Source organism: Prinia subflava, chromosome 8 (assembly GCF_021018805.1).
Source record: "Prinia subflava isolate CZ2003 ecotype Zambia chromosome 8, Cam_Psub_1.2, whole genome shotgun sequence".
NCBI classification, from domain to species: Eukaryota; Metazoa; Chordata; class Aves; order Passeriformes; family Cisticolidae; genus Prinia; species Prinia subflava.
Window position 1 is genome coordinate 3,609,320 of NC_086254.1, and position 19,923 is coordinate 3,629,242.

Genomic DNA, 19,923 nt, shown 5'->3' on the forward strand with positions numbered 1-19,923 from the left:
ACAGAGTGATGAGGTCACCCCTGAGTCTCCTTTTCTCCAGGCTAAACACCCCCAGCTCCCTCAGCCCTTCCTCACAGGGTTTGTGCTCCCAGCCCCTCTCCAGCCTCGCTGCCTCCTCTGGACACGATCAAGGGTCTGAAAGTCCTTCCTAAACTGAGGGGACACAGCTGGACACAGCACTCAATGTCCTTCCTAAACTGAGGGGACACAGCTGGACACAGCTCTCAATGTCCTTCCTAAACTGAGGGGACACAGCTGGACACAGCACTCAATGTCCTTCCTAAACTGAGGGGACACAGCTGGACACAGCACTCAATGTCCTTCATAAACTGAGGAGACACAGCACTCGAGGTGTGGCCTCACCAGTGCTGAGTCCAGGGCTCCTGCTCCTGCCCACACCATTCCTGATCCCGGCCAGGAGCCATTGGCCTTCTTGATCACCTGGGCACACTGCTGGCTCATGTTCAGCCGCTGTCACCAGAGCCCCCAGGTCCCTTTCTGCCTGGGCACTGTCCAGCCACACAGTCCCAAGCCTGTAATGTTGCAGGGGGTTATTATGGCCAAAATGCAGAACTCAGCACTTGGATTTATTAAACTTCATCCCATTGGACTCTGCCCATCCATCCAACCATTCCAGATCTCTCTGCAGAGCCCTTCTCCCTTCCAACAGATCCACACAGGCTCCCAGCTTGGTGTCATCTGCAAATTTACTAATGAAAGACTCAATCCCCTCATCCACATCGTCAATAAAAATATTGAACAGAGCTGGCCCCAGCACAGACCCCTGAGGACACCACTGGTGCCTGCATGCAGAACCTTCCCAACCACTCTCTGGGCCCAGCTTGCAGCCCATTCCAACCCAGCACAGAGTGCTCCTGTCCCAGCCCTGGGCTGCAGCTTTTCCAGGAGTGTGCTGTGGGAGACAGTGTCAAAGCCTTGCAATTAAGCATGGTCTGGTTACAGCAGTCACACAAAAGAGTGCAAAGGCACAAGCTGCTGGTGCTTGCATGTTACTGTGCCCATTTTATTGATGATTTCCACCCCAAGTGTTCAGATCCCCACTGCAGCTATTTCAGTGCCAAATGGATGTTTCCTGGCAGCACCAGTTGGCTTCAGCCTGGGGACTGGTCCTGCACTGAACAGGGTCTGGGCACATCCTCTTGTTCTCTGACCAGCCAAAGGGGTCACAAGTTTCAGCAGCCAGAGCTGTTGGCATCATGACTTTCCCCTCAAGTCTTCCTGCGGCTCCTCTGGCAGAGCCTGCAGACAAACCTTTGTGATTCAATGTGCAGGAGAGAAGGGAATTGGCAGCTAAAGTGCCGGGAATGCAGCAAACAGCGCTTGGAATAATGGATGTAATGCTCAAAGTACATTCTTCACTAGATATGTATTGAGCTTAGGCTCTGGTTCCCAGCCAGTGAGTTACTATCAGCACAAACTCTATTAATAACACAACTAATAGTTTAGTACTGGGGCTTGAGCTGCTGAGTTCTCTATAGACACAGCATCACAGCTTTTGTCCCCAAAAATTTAAATAAGGTTAATTTTCCTTTGACTACTCATCACAGCCAGCCTACTCTGTCTTTGCTTTCTCATTAAATGTACTCATTGCTGAATGGGGAAGGAAGAGGTGTTACCATGGATGTTTCATAAACCAGCAAACACCGTATTTGGATGCCAGTCCTTACCCTGTGGGATGTGCCTGCCCACAGTGGTGGTGCCAGTGGAAGGGTGAGGAGCATGGAGGGTCATGGTTCCTGTTCCTGATTTCAGGGGGTTTCTTCTCAGCTGTATTCAGCAACTGCATCTCACAGCTCCAGTCTGGAGCAGACTCTGGGCTAATCCTTTCCAGCATTAACTGGAAATTAATCACACTCCCTTTTCCTAAGAAGAGGAATGGTATTGATCCCAGAGGCCACCAACACCTCCTGCTCTCCAAAAGTGTTTGTTCCCCCTCTGAGTGCAGAGCTGCTGCTTTCCAGCACTTAGCACAGACTCCCCAGCTCCATTTTCAGAGCTGCACCAGCCAGAACTACTTTTCTAAAGCATCTTAAATTGAAAACAGGAAGTGAATTTCTTACTTGACTGCCTACTTAATGTGAATAGAGAGAGGTGAACCCAGGGGACATGTAAGTCTCCTTGCATTAGGTTCAAACAACAGTGTCTGGCAATTCTGGTTGAGCACCAGAAATCCTTGCACACCTAAAGCCAGTCCTGAAAGGGCAGCATGTCAGTGAACACACACATCTGTGCTCATTGCAAAGAAAAACTGTGAGGCTGTTCAGAGCAAGACTGAGAACACTGATGAGAGTTCCTGAAACAGTCCCTGGATCCCTTCCAGTGTAATGAGATGACTGGCTGAGAAGTGCTCCAGAAGCTTTACAAAGCCAAGGATTTACCCCTCACTGCAGCTGAGTGCTCTGGAGAGCTGCAAAGGGGGATTTGCTCAGACCCCAGTGAGTGAAGGGAAGATTCTCCACATCCAGTTCTGCCCTGCCTGCCTTGGCTCCACAACTTTCAAACTCAGACTTTGGCAACAGAGGAACCTTCTACCAAGAAAAATCTAACTGGTGTAATCTGCCTCCCTGCTTAGTGAGGAGAGCAGTAAATCTTGTATTTTCATGTTCTGACCATGCACTGACCTAACACCTAGAACTTCCTGGGAGGTCTCCAGCTGGCTCTGTTGCTGTGTGCCAAGGATCTGTCACTGCTGCTAATCTCCTTTCATGAATGCCTCCCTTGTTTGGGAGAGAATCACCAGTGGGTAACATCAGACATCACTCAGAATGAGCTCACCCTTGCAGTGAACACTGCACAGTCTGCAGCCCTGCATGGGCAGTGGAAGCTTCTTCAGGTGCTGAGGATGAATCCCAGCAGTCTCACAGCTCTGTGAGGTACAGGCACAATTTCAGTGACAGAAGCACCCCTTGCCTGCCTGGGAGCCTGTGCAGAGCCAGCACAGGCTGTCACTGTCTGCCTCTGGCTCACAGGGACCCTGCTGCCATGCACCTGTGCAGACTTTCTGCAGAGCATTTGACCATCAGGAAACCTGAGGGTGTGAGGGGAAGCTGGGCTGGGGTGAGCAGGAAACCAGGCTGTAGCTCTCTGCCTGTGTGCATCCCTGATGGGCACTAGATTTTCTCTGTTGTAAAAAGCCTGTGGAAACTTGTAGCATTTGCAGGAACCACCAGCAAACCTCCTGAGCCAGACTCCAACCCACCCACTGTTTCAGCTGCACCAACAGTGGGCACCTATGGGCTCTCTTGGTGGTTCTGCTCAAATTAGAGCCAAGTCATTTACAGCAGGAAGCATCTGACCCCATCTCCCACTCCATGGCTCTCTCACCCTTAGCTCCCCTTCTCTGCTCATTCACCATGAGTGTGGCTGTGTTCTTTCCTGAAACACAGTTTTCTGATCTGATTTTGAGGAAGAAGGCTTTTAATGCATTTTCTCCCTATAAGATTCTCCATCACTCCATGTCACCTTGTGTCCTCCCATTTCTGTGTCACCTGATCATGCAGACATCCATCATTGCAAACCACAGCAAAACACCCTGTTTTCTTTGGAAGCTTTTCAGTTTTAATAAATAAGTGTTCCAAAAGTGTCGGATCTGTACATCAGGGCTCAGGAGATAGGGATTCTGTTTTTAGGATGATGTTCCAATGCCATATTGAGGGACTGGTACAGTTTCTGAGGCTGGTGGCTGTGGATCTGACTCTCAGAGTTGCTGCTGGTTTTTGTATCATTATAAAACAGATACTGAAACATGAGGAAAACTGCCATAGACCAATACTGTGAATTACAAGCCATGGATAAGGCAGACATTTAATCCTCTTTAGCTTTTGTGAACAGGTTGGAATCTCATTCAGCTCCAGACAACCACTGCTGTTACAAACACAGCCTCTGCCTTGCCAGTTCCTCTCACGTAGGAAACTGCTTCTATAGGAGAGCACAGGAACTAAATCAGAACATAATCCCTGTGGCTTAATACCACCGTGCATGAGTCACCCTGACAGATTAAGTAGCTGGCTGCATTACTGCTCAGCAAGTTAAGGATTCATTTCATGCCTGACAGGAGAAAACGCTGCCCAGACTGGCCATCTTGGAGATGAGACTGGGATGAGGAGCCCGTGGTCACTGGGGGCAGAGTGCTTTCTCCAGTTGCTGGTTTTGTGGTTGGGCTTCTGTAGGCCTTCAAGCAGTGCATTTCTTCCTTTCAGTAACACCCCTTCTGCGTCACTGCAGGCACAGTTTGGAGAAGAGATCTCACTGAGGGATGGAAATCTCCCCTCTCCCTGTGTGCATGTTCTCTGGGTGTGCTCTTACAGCTCAGCAGAAGATTTCTTCAGACTTCATGCAGAATACTTGAAATAAGAGGAGAAAAACCAGTGAGTCCAGTGATTTTTAATCCCTGCTTTCAACTTAACTCTGCTTCCTGCTACATTTTCTTTCCAGGGACTAGTGACATACACTACAAAATGTCCCTGTCTAAGCAGAAACTCCAGTTGTGCTCCTGGAGGATGATCCCTGATCAGAGCAGGAGGCACCAGGAGCCCATTTCTCAATTCAGCCTCCCTTGGTGGAGAACTTCTGCTGGCACTTGTTGGATGGACATTGAGATTTCAGAAAATTACTCTGCTGGCCAAGACTACAACATTATAATGGCAAAAAGATGTCTGGCAGCAAGATATGGCAGGATCAAGTTTCTCAGGCCAGGTTTTTCCATGTCCAGCAGAAGCAAATGCCAGAGTGTGCAGAACAGGATGACTGCCATGCATGGTGGGGACAAATCTTAAGTATTCTGCATGGCTTCAGAAAGATCCAGTTTTGGGAGTCTGCCCACTGCTGGTGCCTACAGTCTGGGGAATATAAAACCCTATAAAAGTAGAGCAGCTGGCACATGGCATAAGCACAATCCCACTGGGTCTGCATAGGTGCTCAGGAGAGTAAAAACCCAACAAGGAGAGCAGTACTGGTCCCAGTCCATCTCCCAGCTGGAGTCCTAGTCCAGCCTGGAGCAGGGTGACCAGCACTGACCAGCACTGACCAGCACTGACCAGCACATCATTCACTGTCCCTCAAGTGTCATGCAACCTTCCTGCAGCTCTCTGCAGTTTCCTTACTTTATCTACCTTGAGTAATTCTTTATCAGCAGCATCAGGTTGGTGCTGATAGTGGGGCAGGATATGTGTTCTTAGCAGAGCAGGCAGGGCTCAGCTGAGGGAATCCCTGCTCAGAGCAGGGGTTCTGGGTGTCCCTGTCCACAGCATGTAGCTGCCTCAAGCTGCTGCAGAGCAGTTCGGAGTTCCTGTGCCTGTTGGAGGAGAGCAGCACTGGAGCTGGGACATGGACTTGGACAAATTTGTCTCCATGGTCTGTGTTAGTCAGCTTGGCATCAGCCAGAGATGAGGCACTGCACAGGGCGGGCTCCTCACACTCCTCCACTGCCCATGTGGGTTGCTGTGCTGAAGCTGCCAGCAAGGGCAGAGCTTCAGCTGAGCTCCCTTTGGCATAAACCAAACCCTCCCACCCCTAAATAAACACCATAAACCAAATCCTTCCACCCTACATTGACATATCAACCACTTACTCTGTTCCTACCTTTGCTCTGACACAGGACCAGTGTTGATGTAGTCTGGCTCATCATCCAGGCTTTCTGTCACTGAGGCTGTGGGTGAGGATGGGAAGCACTTATCAGTGAGTGGGTTGATGTAAAAACACACAGACCACTGACACACCATGTGTCCTGCCAATATTTAGCCTTTGGTGCTGACAGGTTTATGTGCCTGGGCTAAGAAAGCTCAGATCAGTGTCAAGGTCTCCTTGAAGAGGCTTCAAAATGATCACAGCAAATTTGCAAACACTCTGGGCAGCTCTTCAGAGCCAAAAAAGATTTAATCTAGAGAGTGTGCAGACAGGAATCAGTTTGTTTAGACAACTTTCACACCAGAGACACAAAGCTCTTAAATATTTATGTGTACACTCCTCTCTATTCCCCAGGCCAGAACTACCCTCACGCCTCACAGGAAGCCACATGTTAAACTGTGGTTTAAAGGTCAGCTTGAGAAACAGGCCCCCCAACTTCAGCAGAGAGTCAAGGGCTCACCCATGGGTGTGTGCACAGAGTTGTGTGTCACAGGGGATTACACAGCTGCACTTGTGCTGGGGCAACCTCAAATGTAACAGGATGTAAGACCTGAGGAATAACATTTTTCTGTAGTATCCCATGGACAGGGTTTAGGCACAGCCACCCAAACGGGGCCTTTTGAGTACGACAAACACCACGTCCCAACACAGCAGCATTCAGTTGCAGGAGTGTGTCACAATTTGCACGTTGCCTTGGATATTTATCATGGACAATTGGAGAAAAAATTAAGACAAGGGTGATGGCTGCATTGCCCTTGCATGGTCTGTACTGGCCTAGTGCAGCAGGCACTCTGCCCATGAGCCCATCCCCAGGCAGCAAATAGCAGCTGAGAACATACCTTGCCTTTGCTGCAGTTTCCATGTGTGTATGGCCATGCTGTTCTCGTACTCCACAGCGTCCTCTGTGACAAGGAAGAGTTTGGACAGGATGGTTCTGAGCAGCAAATGGACTAAAAAGGGGCCTCTGTGACCCCCCCTGCCAGCACTGCAGCCTGGCTGTGCCGTGCACGTGGCTGAGTTTGCAGCCAGCACAGATCTGCTGATGCTGCCTCATCGTTTTTCCAGCCCTGGCCACGTGCCTGGATATCTGCAGGCACGGATGGGGATCAGACAGGTCCCTGCTGCTCCTGCCTCCTCTAATCACTCTGCACAAAGCCAGGCAGCAGCAGGGCAGGCTTTAACAGTGCAGAAAGCGTGTTAAGTCACAGAAGGAAACCAAACTGACTTCCTATTTTGATTGCAACATCCCAGGACTGACGCTGGAAACCCTGAAGGGACACTGTGGTTCAATGTCATCCTCCAGAAGCTTCCTGGCTTCTTGGGCTGGATTTGGTGAGAAACCTGAGCTAGGAGCTGGAACCGTAATCATCGTGGCTAAAACAACACTAAAAACATAGATATGCAGACCCCAAAGCTCCTGAATTGCTGCAGAAACCTCCAAGTCAAAGGCATCAGGGTGGAGGTATCACCATGTGCATTTTCCTGCAGAAAGGGGAAATGTTCCAGGCCTGCCCTGTGTGCAGGCTCTGCGTGCCAGCTCCGTGCCACAGGGCTGGTAGGAAGAGCTGAGCTGTGAGCAGGCAGGTTCCTCTTGGCTAAGCAGGTCACAGTCCTTCTCTGCACTTCGTGTGACACACAAGAACTGTGACACAACACACTGACCTGGATCGGAGCCCTGAGACGCTCCAATGGTGACATTTTCATAGGAATAGGAATCCTCGTCTTTCTCTGATGGAGAGAAGAAAGAGGAGTGACAAAGGACCTACAGAAGTGATGCAGGGAGATCCCTCAGCACCTGCAGGAGGGGGCTGCTTCCCACAGTGAAATGTAGATTAGCTAAAAAATTGTTAGTCTTTGTGGTGACCAGGGGATGGGGTATCCAAGTGCAGTGGGATCAAGTGGTCACTCCCACAGGAGCACAGTCACCAGTGTTTTTGGGCTGTCGTGTTTATAGGCAACAGATGGACTGATGGGGGCTTGGACATCCTTCAAATCCCACAGCTCTGCTACACCCTTTTATGAACGTGTCTCCTTGAGCCACAGTTGCTTCAGGCCATACACAGTGGTGCTCAGAGCTCAGCAAGCAGTCCCACGAGCTCCCTGGGGCCATGGCACAGCCAGGCTGGATGAAGGAACCCACCTCACTCACCTGGAGCCCTACCACGGGGTGGATGGAAGAACCTGGTGCAATTGTAGTAGTGATCCAAAGCTATGGGCTCCCTGTGAGAAGAGCAGCACTGTTAGCTCCTCCTGCCCAGCACAGGCTTCCCAGGCTGAGCTGTGGGAGCACCAGGACAGCCCTGGGACCAGTATGGCTCCACTGGACCGTGCTGGTGGCAGCACAGGGTACTTACACATAGGCAGTGTCTTCTTGCAGGCAGTTCTCTGCAAGAACAAGGGTCTGCTGTCAGCACCCCACCATGGCATCACCCTGAACAGCCATCCCTGGGCACAGCTGGACAAACCCCCCAGCACAGCCAACATCCCCTGCAGCCCCTGAAGCCTGTCCACAGCAGAGCCAGGTGGCTGGAGCTCAAAATGAGATCAGAAAACCCCAGCTCACCACTCCTCATGGACACATGCTGGCAGCTGGCAGGGAGATGGGGAATGTGCTCCCTGGCTTGGGGAAGGAGAGCACAGCCCCACACACCAATAATCCTCTTAGGGCAAGCACCAGCTCACGCTGCCCTGGGAGGGAGCAGGGGGCTCGGGAGCATCCGTCCCCCTCCGCTCTGCCCATTAATGAGATCAGTGTGTGGCTTACAAAGCAATCTCTAAATTGACCCAGCCAGAGCTCTGCCAGCAGCAGTGCAGCTGCCTGTGTGCCCTCTGCCAGCTCCCATCCCCTGGGACCTCCCATCCCCTCGGCAGCCTTCCTTCCCAAACCCCCCACACAGCTGCAGCATTTACCTGCCAGGAAATTCTGGTACCTGGACTCGTCCCTGCTCCCTGGGGACAAGAGAGGGGCACATTACACTTGAACTCAAGCTGAGTGATGGGAGCAGTTGGACAATGGAGGCACCAAGTATTTCAGCACCAGCAGCTCTAGCCCCACGCAGCTCTGAGGTCAGGGGACATGGCTGCAGGGTTGGACACTCCAGGGTACAGGAACTGGGACAGCCAGGGGTGATACTTTAAATAATCTGTGCCCGTGGCTCTAAACAGGACTGGTCAGCCACAGCAGGATGAGCACTGGGCTTTAAACTCTGACCCAGGATAGACCAAAGTTAAGATGGATGTGAACCTGTTGGAGCAAGTCCAGAGGAGTGCACAAAGATGGGGCTGCAGCCCCTCTGCTCTGGAGACAGCCTGGGAAAGCCAGGGTTGTTCAGTCTGGAAAAGAGAAAGCTCTGGGGAGACCTTAGAGCCCCTTCTACAGAGGAGAGGGACTTTAGATAAGGCCTGGGAGTGACAGGACAAGGGGGAATGGCTTCCCACTGACAGAGGACAGGGTTAGATGGGATATTGGGAAGAGATTTTTCCCTGTGAGGGTGGGGAGGCCCTGGCACAGGCTGTCCAGAGCAGCTGTGGCTGCCCCATCCCTGGAAGTGTCCAAGGCCGGGTTGGATGGGGCTTGGAGCACCCTGGTCTAAGGGAAGGTGTTCCTGCCCATGGCAGGAGATGATTTTTAAGGTCCTTTCCAACTCCAAACCCCCTGTGATTCACTGTATCTGTACTGCTCACCATATCCAGTGTGATGGGAAGCACTGAGCTCTTCAATGACTTTCCTGAAAGAGAGAAAAGAGACCTAAAACCCTGGGTCTGAGCAAACTCTACCAGCAGTTACACACCACCAGAAGAAATGGTGGTGTGTAACATCGATGGTGTTTACCATCGATGAAACCTCCTTGCAAGGTTATCAAGCACACACACAGAGCAAGGGGAGATTAAGAATTTGGGGTAAAATCTCCAAATGGAAATAACTATACTTGAATATTGCAGCAGAGTTATCATGGCTGTGTAGCTACTGGGAGCTTTGGTGATGGGGAGAAGGGGATTTATCACACCAAACTGCTTATAAGTGAATAATAGCCTTTTCTTTTTCCATGATGTATCTATTATGTACAGCCACAGCTCACTTTCCTGGGTTTGATTTAGTCAGCAGCCAGAAGAATGCAGTCAGACTGCAGAAAATCCAGAAAAAGTCTAAACATACTATTGACAATAAGTGAAGCAACCTGATCAACTTGAAAATGTCCCTGCTCCTCACCAGGGGGTTGGACTAGATGACCTTGAAAGGTCCCTTGCAACCCAAACTATTCTTTGATTCTAAAAACAGCCCGAGCCTCATCTGTAGGGCCCAGAATGGAATCCCAAATGTTCATGTATGTTGGGTGAACTTCATCCAACCTTGGCTCTAGAGCTAGATTTTATCTGGGTTTTTTCCTACCTTGCTATTGATAAGTTTTCAGGTTCCTTAATTTGTTCCAGCCTTCGGGCTGCAACTGGCAAAAACAATAACAACAAAATTATCATGTTAATTATTATGGCAGCAGCAGGTATTTCAAAGAGCACAGAACTTCCACCAGAGAGGAATCCCTGGGACTGGGAAGCATTTTCCTAATGCATCCTAAAATAGCTTCCAAATTGTTCCTTGACTGTTCAAAAATGGTCAAAGCAGGAAACAGCTGGACAAAAAGCTGGGTCTGTGCAGACCACAGAGCTTGCAAACCCTCACTGGAGGAAGCTGCAATCCCAGCTGCTGCCTTGTCACCCCTTGTCCCCCAGACCCCCTTGATTTGGGGGCCAGTCCCCTCCCTGCACACTGCAAGGTGGAGTCCAGAGCTTAGGTCAGGCTGGGATGAAGGGCTCGCAGAGGGCCCTGCTGGTTGGACCCAGCAGAGTCCTTGGGCAGGGCAGGGCCAGCTGCAGACAGACACGTTTCACACAGACCTGGCAGCTGCTCATTGTGGCATAAAACCCAAAAGTTCAGCTCTGAACCCAACCTGCTGCAGGAAGCAGGGAGGGGGATGATGCATGAGTCACTCTATCACCCACACCTTTGTTTTCACAGGGTGCACTGCATGCTTCCAGCAGCCCCGGGAGCTGAGGGCACTACTCAGCAACATCGCTTTAGCGAATTATTTCCAAGCAAAGGGCATTTTTGTCCTGGAGCTCAGAATTTGCATGCCTAGAAGCACCTAATGTGGCTTGGACAATCCAGGTCTCCCCATTTCATGGCTTGGCTTCAAGGTGACCCTTTGAACGTTACCTTCCCCCTGTTCTGTGCATGCAGGGCCCTCACAGCCCAAGGCAGGAGCCATGGGCCATGCTCATACTCACAGGTACAGGATCGAACCACGGCAAATCTCTGCTGGCCTTCGAGCCTGCAAACAACAGCAGCACAGCCTCAGCTGAGTTTGGGGGTTTATGACAAGGAAATCAGATAGAAGAGGCCTGGCTGTTTGGTGAGGGGAGGGCTCTGTGAGATGCTCAGCATGACATGCAGGGCCTGTATGACCTGGAGCATCTTCTGGACTCTTCTTTGATCCTTTAAGGACAAGGTGTGGTTTTGAAGCACTGGGAGAGCAGCCAACATCAGCAAGGGAAGGATCCAAGGATGAGGAAACATCAGTTAGGATCATTCCCATTCTGATGCTTCAGCCACCAAAGGTCAGAAGAACTTTTTTACCCACAAAACAAATGAATGTTCATGCGTGCTTCACCTCCACTGCTGCCTCTGCCCCTCACATCAGCCCTTAACATCAACGTGAATAAAATAACATCATCAATGATAACCTGTGCCCAGTAATGTCTTTACTTTTTAGATAATAGGAGAGCTGCTTTTCAGAGCACAAGAGAATTCAACATCTTTTCTACTGCAGGTGTTTCTACACAGGTACTTCTTAATTCCAATCTTGGGAACCCTTTCCCCCTTTTTCATTGGGGTTGCCCCATCCCCAGGTGGGATTCATGGCCCAGGGCTGGTGGGAGAGCTGTCAGAAACCCAAACATAGAGCCAAACCACACCTCTGGAAAGAGCACACAACACCACAAACCTGAGCCCAAACCACCTAATCCAGGTATAAATTTCAACAAGTTGGGACAAGAGTCTGTGAGGGGTGGAGCCTGTGGGGGATGGAGCCTTCAGTGGCTGCTCCATCAATGCACAATGCATCACTCCAGAGCCTTTCCCCACAGAAACAAAAACCCCAAGCCCTTGGAGGCCTTTGCAGAGCCCCATTGCCCCTCGTTTGCCCCTATAACAAAGCTTACGACCCAGCTTTGCTTTTTTTAACATCATTTACTGTGGTTTGGCTGTTGCTGAAGGAAATAAGGGGCAGTGCACTGCATTTCCTTCATTTCTTGTGCTGCAGGTCAGTGGTTGCTCTGGTACACCAGCCAAGAGCAGGGGCTTCTTTATGAAGTAAAAAACCTTTCTACCTCATCTCAGGGCACCACAGAACAGGATAACAACTTGCCCTTCTCTCCCAGACCTTTTCCAACTAGTTAATGATTCAATGACATCACAGTCAGAGTTTCATTTTGGATTATTCTCTATAAAGGCATTGCCCCTTCAGCAGCACCTTGGGCTGGGGCACACTGCCTTGCATCCCATCCTGGCATTGTTTTATTCTTTATAAACCCAGATTTCAGCTTGGGTCTGGCTCTGGGGCTTACCCTGGGTGAGTTGTTTGGGGGAGAAATATGATTGGGAAAGGCAACTTACTGGCTCCTCCGTTCACTCAGCTGTGTCTCCCGTTTGGTAGCTGGAAGAAAAGGGAACAAAAAGCTCTTGGAAAGGATAAATTGGGAGTTAGAGATCAGAAAGGCCAATAAAATACATTCACAAAACTCCTTCAGCAGCTCAGGACAGCAGAGGAAGCGAGCAGCAGTTGCAATAGGGTTTTGATGAAATTTTTTGAAAGTATGTTTAAATTGTGGTTTTTGTCTCAAACCCCAAAGAGCAAAGCAGCCGATCCTGCCCCCAAACCCCAAAGAGCAGCCTGTCCCCCACTGAAACCCACCCAGTGCTCAGGGAGGGGCTGGGACCCCACTGCGTGCTCACCCTGCTCTCTCTGTGAGTTCATCCTGCAGATTCCCTTCCTCACCTGCCCTTCTGTTCCACACCCTCTGCAGGATTTGTGTATCTGCAGTCCCAAAGCCACCAGCATGGTGACACAAAGGGCTCTGCAGCCCGGGGTGTCACCCCTGTCCCCGGGGAAGGGCTCTGCAGCCCGGGGTGTCACCCCTGTCCCCCGGGAAGGGCTCTGCAGCCCGGGGTGTCACCCCTGTCCCCGGGAAGGGCTCTGCAGCCCGGGGTGTCACCCCTGTCCCCAGGAAGGGCTCTGCAGCCCGGGGTGTCACCCCTGTCCCCGGGAAGGGCTCTGCAGCCCGGGGTGTCACCCCTGTCCCCCGGGAAGGGCTCTGCAGCCCGGGGTGTCACCCCTGCCCTGGGAAGGGCTCTGCAGCTCTGGGTGCTCCTTCCCTCCCACCTGGTGGGGAGCATCCCCCAGGGGCACAGCTGGTGCTTGGCTGAGCAGAACCAAATCCACTCCAGGGGTGTTGGTTCCTTATCTTTTCTTTGTGTTAGAGCTGGCATTAGTGCATGGGAGTCACAATTTTTTGTTTGGACTCAGTGTTTATTATTTCTTATCTATATTACAGCCTCACCAGCTGTGAGCTCCAACTAGCTAGGTGAAAACGGAGGTGCCTCTAACTCTTTCCAAGGTTATTTAAGCACTAATCACCCAATAACGAGGTGACACCTATATTATTTATATTTCTTGACCCAATAATTGACCACCTGAGGCCTGCAGTGTGGACATTTTCCACCCAATTAGAAAAAAAATACACAAAATTAAGAAGAAGAAGGTGGTGAAGAAGAAGGACTTAGACAAAGCCCAAAATCCTCCATCTTGCCCCATATCTATTAAACCTTAAATCCTAAGTTTTTCACCCTGTGAGATCACACACTTCTATTCAAACTACCCACCCACAACCCCCGTGCCACCACACAGTTTCGGGAGCCTGTTCCACGGCCTCGGGTCAGATGCTGTGCTCGCTGGAGGCTCAGCGCCTTTTAGCACAGAAAGCCTGGAATTTCCATCCTCCAGTGTTCCACCGAGGGGCAGGGCCGGGGGCAGGGCCCGGGCAGGACGCGAGGACACGGAGCACTTACCGGAGCGGCGGCAGCGGAGGCAGAGGCTGGCGGCCGCCCCGAACAGCAGCAGCGCCGCGGCCGCCCACAGCTCCGGCTGCACCATGGCCCGGCCGAAGGCGGCCTGAAAGACACGGCCAGGGCACCCCGTGAGCCCTGGGGCACAGGGGGTGTGGGGACATCCCGCAGAGAGCTCCCACCCCCCAAAGCCCGGTGCTGTTTGCCCTCGAACCCCCGGGAGCTGCTGAGCATGCAGAAGGGGCTTTGGCAGCGGGGCAGTGCCCTTTCCTGCAGTGCCCTTTCCTGCGATGCCCTTTTCCTGCAGTGCCCTTTCCTGCAGTGCCCTTTCCTGCAATGCCCATTCCTGCAGTGCCCATTCCTGCAGTGCCCATTCCTGCACTGCCCATCCCTGCAGTGCCCATTCCTGCACTGCCCATCCCTGCAGTGCCCATTCCTGCAGTGCCCATCCCTGCAGTGCCCATCCCTGCAGTGCCCATTCCTGCAGTGCCCATTCCTGCAATGCCCTTTCCTGCAGTGCCCTTTCCTGCAGTGTCCCATTCCTGCAGTGCCCATTCCTGCACTGCCCATCCCTGCAGTGCCCATTCCTGCACTGCCCATCCCTGCAGTGCCCATTCCTGCAGTGCCCATCCCTGCAGTGCCCATCCCTGCAGTGCCCATTCCTGCAGTGCCCATTCCTGCAGTGCCCATTCCTGCAATGCCCTTTCCTGCAGTGCCCTTTCCTGCAGTGTCCCATTCCTGCAGTGCCCATTCCTGCACTGCCCATTCCTGCAGTGCCCTTTCCTGCAGTGTCCCATTCCTGCAATGCCCATTCCTGCAGTGTCCCATTCCTGCAATGCCCATTCCTGCAGTGCCCATTCCTGCAGTGTCCCATTCCTGCAATGCCCTTTCCTGCAGTGCCCTTTCCTGCAGTGTCCCATTCCTGCAGTGCCCTTTCCTGCAGTGCCCTTTCCCTGCAATGCTCTGAATTGCTCATTCCCCATCCCAATCCCACCCCACTGCCATCAAACGCTGTCAGCAGACAGTAATTTATTTTCATTTCTAGAAGAGAAGGCAAAAGGCAGGCACTGGGCAATATTTAAATGGTTGAGACCTTTGCACAATGAGTCCTGGCTCTTCCCAGCAGCTCAGAGTGACTCCCTGTGTTAAATTCCCCACGCCTTTCTCTGCATTGAGCTGGCTCAGCCACCGGCTCTTCCCCTCCTGTCCATGACAGGATTTTTCACAAACATAAACTCACATTTTTTAACAATCAGCACGATTTGGCTTCAACTTCTTCCTTTAAAATACAAAACATCCTACCAATATCACAGAGAGCAGCCTGCTGGCACTGAGATGGATCATTCAGCCCGTTCCTATTCCCCAAGGTCAGATTTTCTTTAGTTACAGATCATTTTAATTTATTTTTGGTTTTAATAGACTCTTTTTTTCCCTAGGGATGGAGACTACAACATGCCAAAGGCCAGTACATCATCACTCTGTCTGGCAGAAAGTTTTCCTACTGCCTCCCTTCCACCTCTATCATTACAACTTAAGCCTGTATTATACTGGTGAATGGAGGAGGAAAGAATATCATAGCAATTGATAATTAAAATAATTCATAATAATCCAACAAGTGGCAGTAGCAGACAATAGAAAGCAGCAGCTTAATTCTGCCCTGCTCAGCACCTTCTGCCTCTGCTTGAATAAAGTGGAATAAACATTTCTCTGCCCAAACTCCACAGAAGTTTGGAAGTTGCTCTGACAGCCCCTTCAGGTTGGGGAAAACCCAAAGGCTCCCACGTGGGGCTGAGCAACCCCCTCCTGTCCCTGCCAGGCTCCTGGAGCAGCAGCTGGCTGTGGTGGTGGGAGCTTTGTGTCCAGTTCATCAGTGATGTCTCAGTCCTGTGCCACAGTCCTGATTATCAGGGCGTGGTGAAAATAATCGTGGTGTAAATCAGCGTGGGGCAGGGAAAGGAGAGGAAGGAGAGTCCCTCACTTCCACTCAGACAGACCTTGAGCAAAGGCAGGAGCAGTGGCTGAAGGGGTTTGGTGTCAGCATCTTCTCAGTGGCTCCCAAACACGCTCTGGCTGTCCAGGAGGGACCTCGATGAGGCTGTGAGGCCACGCTTTGCTTGAGAACAAACTGGGCTTATTCCTGTTGTGTTCCAGGTTCCCTGGGCTCTCCAGGACCTGGCAGCTACCAGCACCCACTCCACCATGGTTTTGCCTTTTGTAGGCCCCCAGAGGCCTCTCTTTCCCTGCACAGTTTTTTTGCAGCACTTTCTGAAGAAGATGAGCTGAATTATTCTAAAGTGCTCAGACCTTCCTGCACCCACCCCAGAGGTGCAGAACCCAAAAGAGCCTAGTCAAACCCATGTGGTTTCTCCCATCATTTTTCCTTTGCTCATTTTCCTTTCCCCCATGGAAATCATGAGCTGTGGATCATCCCTGAAGCATCTCCAAGAGGCAGCTGAGGGAAGCTGGTCCAGTCCTGGTGACTAGAATACCAAGGGCTGCAGTGCTACTGCTTTGCTTGAAGGTTTCCTGGCTTTTTTCCTTTTTTTTTTTTTCTTTGAAGTGAGGGCGAGGCAGAGCTGAAGGCACCTGACAACACTGACCTCGTTTGTCCCATTGCATGGCAGCCTCCTCATCCCTTCCATTGCCAGTTTTATTTTGGTCTTGGGCAGTGAGGCAGCGAAACCTGTCTGCTCCTGAGCCCCCACTCACCAGGGACACAAAAAGTGCTCATTTGAGGGGCTGGTGAACAGGACATGGTGTGTCCCACCTCACCAAGACAGCCCCCAAGTCACACACACACCCCATCAGCCCAGAGATCATTTGTGCTCCCCAAATAACCCAAACCCGTGGAAAATCCTTTCTTTTGGGACAAGCCCTGCTCTGGTAAGGAGCTGACAGAGGGAGGTGATGAACAGATTTATGACAAGCAGAAGGCTGGAAGCACTTACTCACGGCTAGCAGGATATAAATAAAATATTTGGAAGGCTGAATGTGCTTCCCTGCGCTCTGCCCTGGGGAGCTGGAGAGAAGAAATCCCGCACAGGAGGACGTGTGGAGCTCAGGGCTGGCCAGCCCTGCTTTCAGGATGCCAAACCCAAACTCGGGGTGGAAACAGGCTCCCACCTCGTTCAGGAGTGACCCTCGGGGTGTTGCAATGCCCTGTTCTGTTCACACACTTCTCTCTTCTCCTTTTGCCTGCTTTTCCCCTTTTTGTGCAGAGGAAGCCACAGGACCACGGCACACCCCGAGCACCCCACAAATCCCTCAGGAGCAGCTGCTCCAGACAAGCAATTCCTGGGAGAGAAACCTGCTGGGGGCTGGATACAGCTGGGCTCTCCTTCAGAGGGGGAAGCTCGTCCTCCCAAAGGGGCTGCTCCTTCTCTGAGCTCAGATATTTTTAGCAATCAGGGAGACAGGCTTTTTCTTACTAAAAAAAAAATTTGGAAAAAATTAATGAACTTGCAAAAGCTTATCCACTCTGTGCCAGGTCTTGTCCTAATTTAAGGATTCACCCCAGTAACCAGGCTCGCTATGGAGATCCAAAGGAAGGAGAGATGGTTTTATCCAGGAAGACTAAAAGGTCTTTTGCTTTGAATTCCACTGAAATGGAGAGTAAGAGGACAGGGACACTCACCATTCATCTGTCCAAGAGCAGCACAACAAAGTGAGAAAAACTTTTGAATTAAGGCAATTCTGGCTTATAAAATGAGTGGATAAAAGCTGGATATGCACAGGCTAGAAATAAAATTCCTAATGGATGGAAAATCTGGAAGAACTTCCCAAAAGCAGCAGAAAAGGCACAAAGCTCACTAAAAAAAACCTGAAAGAGCACTTCAAGTGAACTTTAACTTTTTGCTGAGAAACCAGGAGAGTGAGGAATGTGTTGATGTGGCCTCAGCAATGCCTGGTTTTCCACGAGATAATTTCTGATGAAGACATTTTAGCCCTTTGCAGACTTCAAGCCCACCCCTGCGTTCATATTGCAAGATAAAGACTAAGATAGTGTATTTACATTATGCATTCTATCTATCAATCAAAAACATGCCTGAAAGGCAAATATAAACCAGCCCCTTTCTCTCCACTCCACGAAGTTTTGTGGTCTGCACCGGTTTGCAGTAAATTAATTCTAATTCAGGCTGGTAGGATGAGTCACTGGTATGAAATATGGAGTGCAGAGTGTATTTAAAGGCTCCCCATATGAAATTCAGCACACTGACTTGTTGAACAGATGCAATATTCAGCTTGAGTCAATGTCTCTAGCACGTCTAAGAAAAGCAGCTCCGCTTTCTCTTTGCCTGTGTGGCACAGATTGCCACAGAAAGTCCCAACAATTCAGAAATTAAAGTCTCAGAAGGTGACTTTAGCTCCTGGGGCTGGAATGAGTTCTGTGAGCAGCACTGAGCCTTCAGAAAAGCTCCTTTCCAGAGGTCTGCACATCTCATTTCCTTCCAGATTTGTGCCAGGGTCAGGCTTCTCAGGAAAGCTGCTGCCATAGAGTTCAGGTCTGGGGTTTTTACAGCTTTGCAGGCAGATCAGGCTTTTATGCCAACAGATGCATTTCAGTAGAACATCTGATAAAAGGGGAAAATTAGAATTGATAAACCAACGTTCACATAGATTATAACTTTGGGAAATGCTTTTAAAAAACCTTGGGTGGAAAATACGGTGCAAAACCCCGATCACAGCAGGCATGGCAGCACAAGAAGGTAATTCACAGATTTATCTTGTAATTGTAATTTTCCTCTTCTAGGCAGCACTGAAGCCTCACAGCAGCATTCACTTCCACTGGGAGCCCAGGGGATGCCACTTTAGCAATACAGGCAACCCCTGTGTAACCACAGACTGCAGAACCACGGAAATGAGCCAGTCTCAGGCAAGATTATCCCAAAATCATCCTCTTCTGCTAAATTATCTGCCTCATGGCCCATATTACACTGAACATTGCTCACACAAGAGAAAACTGCTGCAAAACCAAATCGTTTCCTATCTAGAATTAGCTATTTCAAGCACTTACATGCAGTAAAATAAATACATTCATATCCATGATGCCAGTCAGTTCTGAAATCAATGGAAAACCCAGGAAGTGTTGTTTGAATCAGTTATTTTTAAGGACTGGGCTTTGGAGGGGGAGCAGCGTGGGCTGCAGCAGTCCCAGAAGCTACAGGCAGGAGCCAGAGGAAGGAGCACGCAGGGATGAGGGAAGCTCAGCACAGACTGAACCTTCCAGAACATTTGAGAAGATGTGAGTGCAGAAATATCATTAAACCCACGCTTCCATCGGCAGATGGACGAGGAGATGTGAAGAGCAGTGCTGTGGAACACTCCAGGCTGCGCGGGGTGGACTCACCTCAGGTCCAGAGGGGTCTGAATGGGCCGAGAAGGGAGAGTTGGTAATTCCTGCCTCGGAGCTGGTGATGGCCGGGAGCAGCACTGAGGAGGGGACAGCCACCACGGCGCTTTTCAGAGAGCTTCTACAGGGGTGACCTTGAACTTCTTGAAAGGGTCACCAAGGTCTGGCGTGGGCTCTCAGAGCTCAGTGGGACACCCCGCTGTCCCCGCTGTCCCCACGAGCACTCGGGGCACTTTCCTCTCCCCATCCCTCCCTTCCTCACCCTCCTTACCCGCAGCCTCCGCTGTGTCCCGGCTCCTGCAGCCCCTCTGGGCAGAGCTCCGGGCTGGGGCCGGTTCCTCCGGGCTGGGGCCGGTTCCTCCGGGCTGGGGCCGGTTCCTCCGGGCTGTGCTGACACCTCAGGGTTTCCTGCCCCGTGAATCACCAGCCCAGCATCCGCTGCTCCCCGGACACGCCGCCCGCACAGCCCCACACGGGTCACTTGTCTGCGAGAGGAAGAGCCCCGGACAGGGGGAACCACACTCGGCTCTGAGGCTGCTTCCCCTGAGGCTCGCAGGGTGCTGGGGCCCAGAAGAGTTCAGTGTAATAAATATGCATTTTTCACATTCAGGCTTCCTTTTAGCAAGGAGCCTCCACAGGAAGAACTCGGCGCACTGGAAGCGGCGGGTGCTGCCGGGGGAATCTCAAAGCAGGCACGGCAAACTGCGACCCTCTCTGAGCTTTTGTGGAAAAACTGGGAACAATTTCCCAAGGCAGCAACGAGCCCGAGGTCAGTGTTGCTCATGGCCAGACCTGGAGCTCCTGACCA

The 19,923-nt window shown here is 51.1% G+C and overlaps 1 protein-coding gene across 2 annotated transcripts; it reads right to left on the reverse strand.

Annotated features, from left to right (window-relative positions):
* Positions 1-3,491: 3,491 nt before the first annotated feature.
* LAT2 (linker for activation of T cells family member 2) lies at positions 3,492-19,637 on the reverse strand. 2 transcript variants are annotated; one of them, XM_063402408.1, is made up of 13 exons: positions 19,387-19,637; positions 13,769-13,871; positions 12,317-12,356; positions 10,930-10,973; positions 10,037-10,091; positions 9,331-9,374; positions 8,557-8,595; positions 8,001-8,031; positions 7,796-7,866; positions 7,309-7,374; positions 6,486-6,548; positions 5,602-5,668; positions 3,492-4,350 (listed from the first exon to the last, which is right to left on the reverse strand). In XM_063402408.1, exons 2-13 carry the CDS (start codon positions 13,851-13,853, stop codon positions 4,323-4,325), a joined length of 633 nt encoding a protein of 210 aa, XP_063258478.1. In that variant the 5' UTR covers positions 13,854-13,871; positions 19,387-19,637; the 3' UTR covers positions 3,492-4,322. The 2 variants fall into 2 exon arrangements, with proteins under 2 accessions (XP_063258478.1, XP_063258479.1); XM_063402409.1 differs by having other exon boundaries at positions 3,493-4,364; positions 19,387-19,636.
* Between the last annotated feature and the right edge of the window lie 286 nt (positions 19,638-19,923).